Source organism: Gadus macrocephalus, chromosome 14, assembly GCF_031168955.1.
Source record: "Gadus macrocephalus chromosome 14, ASM3116895v1".
NCBI lineage: Eukaryota > Metazoa > Chordata > Actinopteri > Gadiformes > Gadidae > Gadus > Gadus macrocephalus.
Window position 1 is genome coordinate 14,563,815 of NC_082395.1, and position 12,759 is coordinate 14,576,573.

Sequence of the window (12,759 nt, forward strand, 5' to 3'; positions counted from 1 at the left end):
CCTATACGAGATGTTGGGTTTAAAGGACCATTTAAACAGACTAAACCAGAAGTCAATGCTCTGACAAGAACATTGGTAGTCTATAAGGATGAGGCATCAGGTAAAGAGGGTTGACATAAAGTGGGGGATATTATGGTAAAATATGTAAAAAATTATTAGTTTATTTATTAATATTATATATAAATACATAATCATTATATATATATATATATATAATCATTACATATATTGAATATAAATATATCACATAACGATTATTTGTATTTAGATATTATTTATAATAATCTTATGTTATCGTTTTTAGCCTAAAACCAATCAATGTAATCGCATCCATAAAACATTTGATAGGTACAAGACTGCTTACATTATTTTTTTTGTGAACGAGTGAAGGAGCTACTCATCCCATAAACCATTGCAAACTTCTTTGCAATGGTTACATCCAAATAGTTTAGCGATTTTCTTGCATCTTATAAGCTTTGTCGTGTTTTATATTGTTAATACATGTTGTGTCATATATTCTGTGTGTGTGTGTGTATTTGATTTAGTCTATAGCGTTGTCGTCGACATGGTATGTTCCTTCGTTCCTGAATGCAATCAATGTGTAGGCCTAACGTTACTCATGTTTAATGTGAATTCAGTTATACGTATATATTCAACATTTTGTATTCCTAGCTTTTTTACTTCCCAAATTACTTAATAGCACTGCTAGTGCTATATCATATATATATATATATATATATATATATATATATATATATATATATATATATATATATATAATACTTCATATCATTCATATATCATGAAAACATATAGTTTTTACAGCAGCCAGACCAATGGAGACCCTGCCTCAGCTGAATCTCTGAAGCTAAGCAGGTGTGGGCTTGGTTAGTACCCCGAGGCCTAAAAAAAAAAAAAGTTTGGTTCCTGTTGTTTGTCAGTTGAGGTCATGACTCATGGGTAGGTAGGGAATTTATTTTATTTTTTTATTTTATTTTTTCCAGCGGCAGCGAATGATGGGTATTTTTTTTTTTTTTTTTTAAGCTCATAAAATAATTTGGGTCGCACATAAATTGACAGGGTCGGTCGGAAACCGGAACCAAACAATTTTTTGTTTAGGCCCGATTGGAGACCAACTGGGAACACTGTTTTGTTTCTGAAAGTGGTGTCGGTTGGTGGCCAGTAGGTGGCACTCTTCCCTCTGCCCAAAACTTCCATCCCGATGCCCCACGGGGACTTTGCTGCGGAAGTTGTCCTTCAGAGGAGACGTAAAAAGTCCTGACTCACTGAGGTCATCAAAGATCCAAGGGCAAGTATCACAAAGAGTATGGGATTCCCTGGTGTCCTGGCTATAACTGCCCAACCATGCTCATTCAATTCTGCCCCCCTGATCAACCCCCTGCATAATTGGCTCATTCATTAATTCCCTCACTCTCCACCTCAAGCTGGTGTGTGGTGAGTAATCTTGCGCCAATTGGTTGCCGTGCAAATGGGTGATGCCTGGCGTATTGCGGAGCGACACGCCAGGCCATGGGTGTCCCAGTCTCGCTGGTGCTGAGAGGTAATGATGGCCAGCTGCTGGCCCAAGGTGCGGTGGAATCTCTCCATCAGGCGGTCACTCTTGGGCCGCAAGGGGGTGGTGTGTGTCTCATGTATGCCCAGCCGCTCACACATGGTGGCAAACACCGGGACTCAAAAGTTCCTCATCACTATGTATGCTCTCTGGCTCTCCCAAGCGTCTGAACATTCCCCTCACCAGGGCATCTAGTATGGTATCTGCCTGTCTGGGATTGCGTATGCCTTTGGCCATTTTGTGAAATAGTCCATTGCGGAGAGGACATAGTGGTTACCAGTGGCGGCTGGTGATCTGAAATGTTGAAAATGTTGAAAAAAATTGAATTTAATAGATTTGATTTCCTGTATTCTGGTTCATTTTGGGGATGGCCACTACCTACTACCTACTATTCAGCAGATTCATAGCCTACATCCTGACTTGCAGGGCCTGGACAAGCTTACACTGCATATACAGACCTACTTTATGGCCATTCCACCAGCCATTGCTATTAGACCAATTGTTGTTATTCTGATATTGAGACAAATCATGATCACTGTCCTACATGTAGTTGTGTTGAGCGAATGCTGCTGAGGGAGGTAGCCTATTTGATGGATTCGCTGCATTGTCCAATCATGTGGTGATAACAAAAAAGAAAAGCGATACCATTGGCCTGGGGCGCACACTGGTGCGTCCCGAGGGCGAATTTTCTTGCGCCAATGAAAAGCTGTCTCTGCTTGATAGACAGCAAAAAGTTAGCGAACTTACATTTTCTCCAACGTGGCCTATAGGCCTATTCACTGAGGGGCGCCGCCCCTCAGTGAATATTTCACGGAGGGGCGGCGCCCTCTATTGACCCAACGCCCAGAGTCGGCGCCAGAGACGGGCACTGTCGTTTGAGAAATATTTTAACCCAGTGGAGTCAAACACAGCAGAAATGCACAAGTTTTTCTTTACTTGCATTAGGCGAATTATTTATTATTATCATTATAACTTATCAGTAGTAGTATTTGTATTATTATCTACAATAGGTTATTCTTGTCGTTGAGGCTATGGATGCAGCCAGTTTACACATTCACACGCAAAGACGATAGGCCTAACTGTACGTCCACACCAGAAGCGAATTGAGCGACCAAATCGCCGGACGTCATTCACTTTCTATCGGCAAGAGCGACCAACGCTACCAACGCTTTTGGTTCATTAAATGTTCCTTCAATTACTAATGACTCGACATCGTTATGTCACCGGCGAGGTCATTACAATATGTTCAATAAAACGTAATCACGGACAAAATACGTTTTTTAGACAAACGTAATTGAGAATGCCGAATAGTTCTCTGGGAAAGTAATTTTGATGAGAAAGGGTTGCTCTGTCAGTTGTCAAAAAAAGCGCACGGACGTGGCCTCTATAGCAACGACCTCAGCTACCCAACACTGATCAAAAAAACGATTGTTTCTCTCAATCAAAACACAAAACAGGACAACTGATGCCCATAAACTTAACCCATACATGTTTTGTAATTAACAAGGACACGTTGGTGTAGTTGTGTTGAGGAATGTCACAGATTTCACTGTAACTTCGCCGTTAATGTGCAGCCACCGGGTCTTCCGTTAGCCAATGGGATGAATGCTCATAGCTTCATATATTGCCGTGGAGGGATTACATTGCAATGAGTGGAAAACCCCCTGCGTCGAAAAAGAAGCACATGGTCCTCCGTTAGCCAATGGGATGAATGCTCATAGCGTCTCTATGTGCAGCCATCGGCTCTTCCGTTAGCCAATGGGATGAATGCTCATAGCTTCATATATTGCCGTGGAGGGATTACATTGCAATGAGTGGAAAAACCCCTGCGTCGAAAAAAGAAGCGCAAGGTCCACCGTTAGCCAATGGGATGAATGCTCATAGCGTCTCTATGCTCAGCCGTCGGGTCCTCCGTGAAGGGGTTACATTGTAACGAGTTGAAAACCCCATGCGTCGAAAAAAGAAGCACAAGGGTACCCTTTTGCGTCAGAAACTGAAGCCTAAGTCACTGACCGTTCGTCAAAAATCGACGCGTTCGGAGTGAGAATGTGTTGAATAGGTATGATAAGTCAGACAATAGTTTATTTTTTTTTACCTCTCAACAGTTTATGCACTTAATAAAAAACAAGGCCTGCCACTGGTTATAAACATTAAACAACCGCCTCCACACTCCAAAAACACCCCTGGACAACATCAGGGTTATAAATATTAGAGAACAGCCTCCAGTCCACACTCACACAAACATCCCTGGACAACTCAGGACCGCTGACAGAAGCACTGCATTCGGTTAACAAGTAACCACGCAACAGGCAGAACTGACACAACGCCATACATACTGCAGTCACGTAGCATACAAAACACAAATGCAAATGGACCCAGCAAACATCAATCCACAATCCACCTGCTTAGTAAACCTTATAATGAAAGCCAGGGCTGGCAAGAAGTGAAATAAACCAAAGGCTTACCGTCAGAAGAGTTGCAGGCGACGAGTAGGCATACTGCTGAAACGTCTGAGTATTCTGTCCTTTCATTCGTTTGCGCATTTGCGTGTTGGCCTTTCTCTCGTGTAGCATTGTGCGTCTGTGTTCCGAAAAAATCATCTCTAGCTTTTTTGACATTAAAAACTCTTTAGCAACTTCGAACTCAGATTCCACCTCAGTCGAATGCGACTGGTCAGGCCTAAAATGTAAACTGATAAAACGTAGCGACACTATTTCCGTTTCAAACTAGCAGCATTTGGATTCTTGCGCGCAAATGTAACAAATTTACTCAGCAACCAATGAGCATTGACCTTCACCGAACCTGGCATGTACAACCAAAATTATGCGATTTCCCCTTGTATTTCTTGTATTTCATTGAAGTTACAGTTTGCACATTTATTATAATAGTAATAATTATAACTAAAAGTATTTTTTTTTTTGTGCCCGACTGTGCTAGGGGGGGCACCAATGGCCGCTAGGGGGGGGCACGGCCCACAAATGCCAAAGTGCCCCACCTTGCCGCCGTCACTGCCAACGCCACTGGTGGTTACCACTGTCTGAGCGAGGCAACGGACCCACTACATCCACCGCCGCTCTTTCCATTGGTGTCCCCCACTGGAAACTGTTGGAGCGGAGCACGTGAACAACCAGGGGGACCTATCCGTGCTGTACAGGCGTCACAGCAGCAGCAAAAGTCCTCATCGTCCCTCCTCAACTGACCCCACTAGAAGCTCTAGCGGAGGCGCTGCAAACTTAGACCACAGCCCCTTGGTTGTTGTTGAAAACACGGTCACCTCTTCCCACGGTGATAGCACCTGTGCCTCCACCCAAAGCAGTACAGGCTGTAGGTCGGTGTCTTGCTCCTGCTGCTGTCTCCACCCCGCCACATCCACTGCCTACAGCTCCCGGCAGAGGGGAAACCTCTACTTGTCGCAGTGCAGGACACAGTACATCCCACTTCTGACACCAATATAACGTTCAAGGCGGAGGCAGTGTCTAATCCAACGGTTTATCAACCAACTGTAATCAATTCAGAACGGTAGGTAGGAATATTAACCAACGGTTACTAAAAACTCCACACAAACTAAGGCCCCGTCCACATGGAGCCGATTTTTTGGTGGAACCGCATGTCTTGTGCGTTTGCCCGAAAAGGCACTTTTCTAAAACCAGGTCCCAGGGTGGATTCAAATAGAAACGGAACTAACGGTTTTGTATATATGTGTATGTATAGGGTGATATCAGCTAAATTGGGCCATTTTTGAGGAAATTGCTTGGGACAATACCACAATAGCATATGTGCATTTTCCATGTGTTTTATGATTAATAATAACTTTCTGATAACTTTGTGTTGAAATTATTTAATTATTTAGGCCCTACAGTTCTTGGAACATCAGCTGTGCCAACTTTTTTTGCATGAGCAGTTTCGGTTAAATTGGCCAGCTGTTCAGGTAAGATAGGCCAGTCAAACTGCAAAGGGACATAGTAATTTATCATCAATTTTAATTGTAAAAAACTATTGCTTATACAGCCACATAACATTTAAACAAACATATTCATAGTGCCATTAAAACAACAGCAAGAAACAGCGAAACAGCACAGATCTGTGTGTGTGTGTGTGTGTGTGTGTGTGTGTGTGTGTGTGTGTGTGTGTGTGTGTGTGTGTGTGTGTGTGTGTGTGTGTGTGTGTGTGTGTGTGTGTGTGTGTGTGTGTGTGTGTGTGTGTGTGATGGACTAATTAATTAATTCATGTTTTAATTAAACCAGAGGACAAAAGGCCATACACTGTTACCATACTGATGTCTAAGACTGGAGGAATGTCTTCAACTTAATTTTAAAACACAATTGCTTATACAGCCACATAACTGCATTAAACAAACATATTCATAGAACAAATAAAGCTTCACTACACAAAAGCTACAACCCAGTATTATGTAACAAGTTACACAAACGCAGCAAACGCAGGAAGCTAGCCTACTTTGAGTTGCGCTAATTTCACATTACAATAAACATGCATGTTTTAGTTTAACCAAATGTCATGCACATGTGTGTATGTTTATTTGTGAGTGATACACAGAGTATGGCCCATTTTAGCTGAAACCATGTGGCCCATTTATCTTATTGGGTTAAGGCAAATTGGGCCGCCAAGATAAACATCACTTTTCCAAAAAATATGAACTTCAGATACCAAACTAACAGCAATATTTCTGATGAATGCCAACACAGATATTATGCATAATTTTCTATGTTTGTTTTTAATAGATGTATCATCCTTATAATAGTTTAGTTTGATTTGGTATGCCAGGCTACTTAGCATTCAGCTTTCTGGTGCAGTTTAGATTTTAATCATTGCCCCACCCATCATTGCAACCATAAACCAATCAAATCACCTGTTATTTGTCAAGCACAGTTATGTCAACAGTTTGAAATCCTTTGCAGTCATTTGGCTCTAAATTCCAGAGGGGGTGGGACCCCCAAACCTTAAATGGCCCATTTTACCTGATATCACCCTACATTGTATATATACAATGTAGGTATATATACTATTATATATACTATATATAATAGTTTAACATACATCTATTGATGCACTTAGACACATCATCAGTGATGGAACCTGGGGTCATTGGGTGTTTCGGGTCTCGCAACATCATACACCCTCAACCAGGCGACCCAGCCGGGATTGATCAAGTCCCAACTTGTGTCTAAGTAGCATGTACCCACGGATCGCCCCTCTTGATCCACAGCCCTCTAGAGGCCTTCTCAGCTGCCTCTGTGGTGGTCTTGATGGCCTTTCTCTGACGTGCACCTGTGACTCCAAGCATGCTGTATGCTTTGCAGAGAGATCGCGCTGCAAAGCCTCTACAGCCCACCTCTATTGGCACACACCGGGCACGCCACCCCCGTCTGCGGCACTCCTCCACTAAGTTGGCATACTTGGCACGCTTCCTCTCATTGGCCTCTTCCATGCGCTCCTCCCAGGGAACTGTCCGCTCCAGTAGGACCACATGTTTGGTTGAATCTGAGAACAGAACTATGTCTGGTCTCAGGGTGGTTTCCACGATGTGCTCTGGGAATCCGAGCTGCTTCCCCAGGTCGGCCTTCATCTGCCAGTCCGGTGCGGTTCCAAGGAGTCCCGCTGCCCCCCTTGGCTTGGGCTTAGGCTTCTCCCCTGCTCGAATGAAAGCAATCGCCTGCCTTGCTGGTCGGAGAGGCTTGTTCTGGGTGATGCTGGTGAAGATGGTTTCTGCTATCGTCTTCAGCACCTGGTCGTGGCGCCAAGTGTAGCGTCCTTCTCCCAGGGCTTTGGAGCAACAGCTGAGGATGTGCTCTAGCGTTCCCCTTCTGAGGCACAAAGGACATGATGGTGCGTCAACCTTGCCCCAGCAGAAGAGGTTGGATGGGCTGGGTAAGACGTCATAGACGGACGCAATCAGGAACTTGATCCGGTAAGGCTCAGCTTGCCAAAGCTCAGACCAGGAGATCTTGCGGTCCACTGCCTGTTCCCATCTCGTCCATGCGCCTTGCTGTCGCATCCCCACCATCTGGCTAGCATGCAGTTCCTCCACGCCAGTTCTCACTTCCTCTTGGACCAATCGGCGTCTGTCTTTGCCCAGGGCTTTGTCGTAGCGTGTGGTTGCAACGCTACCAAGCCCTGCTCGTCAAGATGCCACTGGGCCGACCAGCACGCTGTGACGCAAGCGTGACTCCGCCTGCTCGACTGCTTCTAATATATACAATATATACATTGTATATGCAATGGTGTATATACCATGTTAAATGAATTGCGAAGATGGTGACTGTTAAACATCAGTTTAAAAACTAAAGGGTTTCAATCAACAACTTTCAGTTGGGAGTGGGCACTATTTTGACACATTTTCCATTACAACCTAATCTCTATTTATTTTTCTTTAAATTTGAATTTAATTCATTGCAAACATAGGTTAAAGTTATACCTTCAGGAAGTAATTTATGATACATTTCAATTCAAATTGGCAACATTAAAATGAAAAACACCTTGCTCAAGTTACCATTTGAGATATTTTATTGTCAACAACAAAAAACTGTTCGGCACAAGTCACATTAATGCAAATAAAATTACATAGGAAAATTTCCATTGAATGAGGAATGGTTGATATTAAGGAGCTAAAAAATATGATTTCCTTTTCAATATTGTCATTTGAACAGCCTGTCATTTACTATTTGATTGGAATATTAGCTCATTTGCATATTTTGCTACATTTGACAACAGCCGAGGCTCATGACACATGTGATTGAAAAGACACACTGAAATGTATTTGTTAGTCAATCATGATGAATATACATCTTTCCCATTTAAATGTGAGGATGAGGATGCTTCCTGCTGAATGCAACACGTTGCTTACAGCCATGTCTTCTCTTCAGAGGCCCAAAACCTCAAAAAACGTTGATAAAAGTAATTCAATATAATTTGATCCAATCATATATATTTCATGGTAAATCATGAATAGAGACAAAAACTAAAATAATTAGTGTTAACTTAATCCCCTCCTTTACAATTACTTAACACATAGCCATTATCAACTGTACAATCAAATTTTATGCTGAAATAGAATTCAAACATGGTAAGATTGCACAATGATTTACTGCCTCAGTAAAGGAAAAGAGCATAGTTTCCAGTGAATGTGAATAATATTCTACCCTCACACCAAGTTGGCTGGTGGACCAGTATACCAACAAAAAAAAACACTTTAATATAACCACTTTTAGTGAGGTAATCAAATGGCACACAAAACACACCTTCTACAAGCAGGCCTTTTTCTCTGCACAATTTTGAAATTGTCCCTGAGCTAGCATGCTATGAGGTAGAAAACAACCAAACAAAGTATTCTACATCTCCTAATGGTAAACATTTTAAATAAATAAATTAATGTGTTTGGTTGCTTCCCTTCTGTTCATAACAATTATTAAAGAATTGGTGGCCAAGCATAGGATATCATTCAGTGTCCAATATGTTTGTTAGCTTAGCACTTGTAAAACAGGCTAAAAAAAAAACAAGAGAAAAAACAGGCTAAGAGAGGGTCTGAACCTGGATTATCATTTAAAAAATGTTGTGAACAACTAGAAGTTAGCACATTTTACAGGCAAGTTTGGAGGGGAAAATGGGTACACAAGGTTCCATATTGCACACACCTTCATAAAAACAGTCCTCTTATCTACCTACTACAAAATCAAATGCCCATCCATATCCTCCATTTACAAAGACAGAGGAATCATGTTGGTCCCAATGTGGACCTCATCCAGTGTTCCTCGTCTCCGTTGAGGTCGATCCGATGTAGAGTGTTTCAATCAGGGCAGTGGGCCCGGGATCGGGCGCAGCCTACAGCCATGTGGGGTCCTGCGTGGGTTCTACCAGTGTCTCGAGTCCACCAGCTCGGGACGTAGGCTCACTTTCTTTAGCGTCTCGTAGCCCACCACCATCACAATAGCGGTGGGCGCCGAGGAAATGATTCGGGCCGAGAGCCCTTTGGACATCCCCCAAGCGCCCTCCTCTGCGATCAGCTGTTTGAAGGTCTCCACGATGGATGACCTGCCTTCCACCTAGCGGACGTACAACAATGCCACTTTATGAGCAGAAACAGTACTGCATTTTATGTATTTATTTGCATAGTGATGCAAGGCCAAAATACTGAGCTCCGGATGCCTGCATAATAAATATATATATATAGCTTGCTATGCCTAATTTCCAAATAGGTCTCATCGTGGGACAAAAACAGGTGTCTCTTATAACAAGGGTCTGCTCTTTTTATGTTCCAGGGCACTGAAAGTAGAGTTATAGCCCATAACCACATGCACTTCAAGACGGATATTCGCCGAATCAGCCCCTCCGGAGTTTGACCGGGTAGGCCCCTAGGGTAAAGTTTGGAGTATCAGAAAGATGGAGATTTCACACAAGCGAGCGGGCGCATTGCTGACATTTTGATAAAGTTTCCATCATGCAAATGTAGCTGCTGCATACTTTTCTCTTCTTGCCTGTATTTTGTGTTCTACTTTCCACACTTCTGTCGATATTGCGCCTATGTCCAAATAAATTAAGTGTTGATATCACCGCAAAAAGAGTCAGCATTACAGAGTAGGCAGCCTCATACACGATCTTCGATGTGTTAAAAACATACACAGCTACTTCCGTTGCATACCGTTGCCTTATGGCAACGGTATTTATGTAGTATTTTCGATATGTGTAAACACGACTGATGCAGCTTATCTCCAGCTGTGGGTTGCATGTGTGAAAGGGCAACTCTGGATCATTTCATGACACGATTCTCCAAAGATGATGCAGAGTTCATGTGTGAAAGGCCTATTACCTTCACTATTTCACCCTTCTACCAGTGCCCTGGTAAATAAAAGGAACAGACTTATAAGAGACACCTTTGTCTGTCGCATGATGACACCCATTGTGAAATGGGTCTGTTGACCATCAATCCCTCGAAAGTCACAGACGCCCCTACCTGCACTCTGGCTCTGACCACATCCATGGGGTTGGTGACAGTAGAGGCAGTGGCAGCAGCTAGTGGCCCAGCCACGGCCTGCAGTAGTAGGTGAGGGCAGTCGGTAGGGGCCCACTTGGAAAGCTGTTCTGTTAAACAAAGACATGTATTTATTGTTTGTGTCTTATGAAAGTGTATTGGATTAACATATTTCTACGCTATTATTACTATTATTATACATTATTAACAACTATAATGCTTACCAGCATAAAAATGGTAAAAAGGCCACCAGACAGCACTATTTGGGATGTAAGTGAGCAGGGAAGCCACGTATCCCCTGTAGAAGCCCCGGAATCCATCAGCAGCAAAAATCTGTGAGATGATGTCCCTGGTTTGGCCAAACATCCTCTTGGACATGCCCTCCCGAACCTTGGCCTCCAGCTGGAAGCGGGTGGGGTGCCCCTCCTGGCCCTGCATCATCAGCTGCTGGGAGACCACGTCTATTGGCACAGTGATGCTCTGCGCCACCAGGGAGGCGGAGCCGCCGGCGACCAATGACTTCAACGTGTTGTCACTGGAATAGTTAGAGACGTACTTCCTCACCAGTTCGTAGGTGGTGATGTAGGCCTGGCCTGAGATCAGTGTGAAGGAGTTGACCATGAAGCCACGATACAGACCCCGCACACCTTCTCTTTTGAGAATCTTAAAGAAGGCGTCGAAGGTGCCACTGTAAAGGGATTTGCCCTTCTGGACCTGCAGCCGGGTACGGATGAGTGTGGCAGGGTAGACAGTGGCCCGGATGGACATAGTCATGAACACCCCAAAGGAGTAGAATTTTCTTTTGTCCAGATCCTCCCATTCTATGATTGGGATGTTTCTCTTCTGCTGCATCCTTCCCCCTCTGAAAGACCCACATCAGAGTTAACCTTTAATATTAGAAATACATTTGGTCAGTGCCTTAAGACTTTTTTTTTTTTTAATTGTCATGTCTTTACAATGCGTGTGTGCTATGGTTTCAATTGCATGTTTGCCATGCCAAAGCTAGCAGAGTTACAAAGGTCAAACCAATCGGGGAATTAAATATTGATCAAAGCGGTTTGGCGTTGTACATGTAAGTATTGCATTGCGTGTCATCATAATTAAGCGCCATGAATACTGAAATGAAAATAAGCCGAATGTCAAACAACTAGCCAAATCGCCAAAACAATGCGACAGGTTAGAGGACTCGATGTCCCGGACAGATGTAACGTTACTGGCACCCGATTCGTCGATAAAGTAAAAATTAACAGGGGATTCAAATAAACAAGGGGCGCACTAAGAAACACTGGATTTCACTTTAAATGCCTTATTTTCGCTTGTTGGCAATTACCGGAGCTAAATTAGCATTGCACTAAGCTAGCTCCCGATTGTCAACATTAGCTGTTTAGTATGAACCAGCTTTAGCATAAACCCTTACCTTATATCAGATTTGTTTTACGTCAAACTAATACGCATCGCATTGCCCACTTCCAATTTCGTGCAAACGAACTAAAATAGTTTCGTTTGGCAAGGTAGTTTTAAGCGAAGGGTAGAAGCAGCCGGCAGGAGTTACGGTCAACCCGGACAGTAGTAGTTTCTGCCCACATACCTTCCGGTTTCATTGAGTTCTTCACGTATTCTGCGTTCAACTTGTTTAAATGCCGCCTCTTTTGAGGCTATCGTCGAGGCGTTAAGAGTTTATCGTTTGGATTTTAAATTAACAGTTCTCCAGATAGTTTGACAGGTGACCGAGATTGGTAAAACGTAATAAAAAAAATGTAATATCTATTGTCCAGTAACACATGCGTATCGAATTGATGCATTATCAATATTAGTTAAATATATTTGTATAGTATATATGCATAAGACCATGATGGAATAGTTTTACTGTATGGATGACCTCCTAATTGTAAATTAATTCAAGTTAAATAATATTACCATAACAGCCAAACAATTCCCGTTTTTCAACAACATTTTATTGTTCACATTTGGCAATGTCAAGTTCAGAAAACAGCCAGCCCTAAAATGCAGTTTCTGCAGTACAAAATACAAATATTGTGTATTTGACAATCAGCTCCATGACAACCCTCTGCCGGCTGGATAAAACTTGCCTCAGGAACTGGTAGGTTCTGTGAAATAAATGGAGGGAATAACATTAATACCAAGTCATGGATGTGGACCAACATAATTATATTGAATGCATATTTAAATGTTTAAATGTGGG

At 42.8% G+C, this 12,759-nt stretch overlaps 1 protein-coding gene across 2 annotated transcripts; it reads right to left on the minus strand.

Annotated features, from left to right (window-relative positions):
• Window positions 1–8,072: 8,072 nt before the first annotated feature.
• Window positions 8,073–12,167, minus strand: LOC132471627 (solute carrier family 25 member 44-like). Of its 2 annotated transcripts, none has more exons than XM_060070823.1 (4): window positions 11,974–12,167; window positions 10,781–11,443; window positions 10,539–10,666; window positions 8,073–9,630 (listed from the first exon to the last, which is right to left on the minus strand). In XM_060070823.1, exons 2-4 carry the CDS (start codon window positions 11,406–11,408, stop codon window positions 9,439–9,441), a joined length of 948 nt encoding a protein of 315 aa, XP_059926806.1. In that variant the 5' UTR covers window positions 11,409–11,443; window positions 11,974–12,167; the 3' UTR covers window positions 8,073–9,438. The 2 variants fall into 2 exon arrangements, with proteins under 2 accessions (XP_059926806.1, XP_059926805.1); XM_060070822.1 differs by having other exon boundaries at window positions 10,781–11,418; window positions 11,974–12,164.
• Window positions 12,168–12,759: the final 592 nt, after the last annotated feature.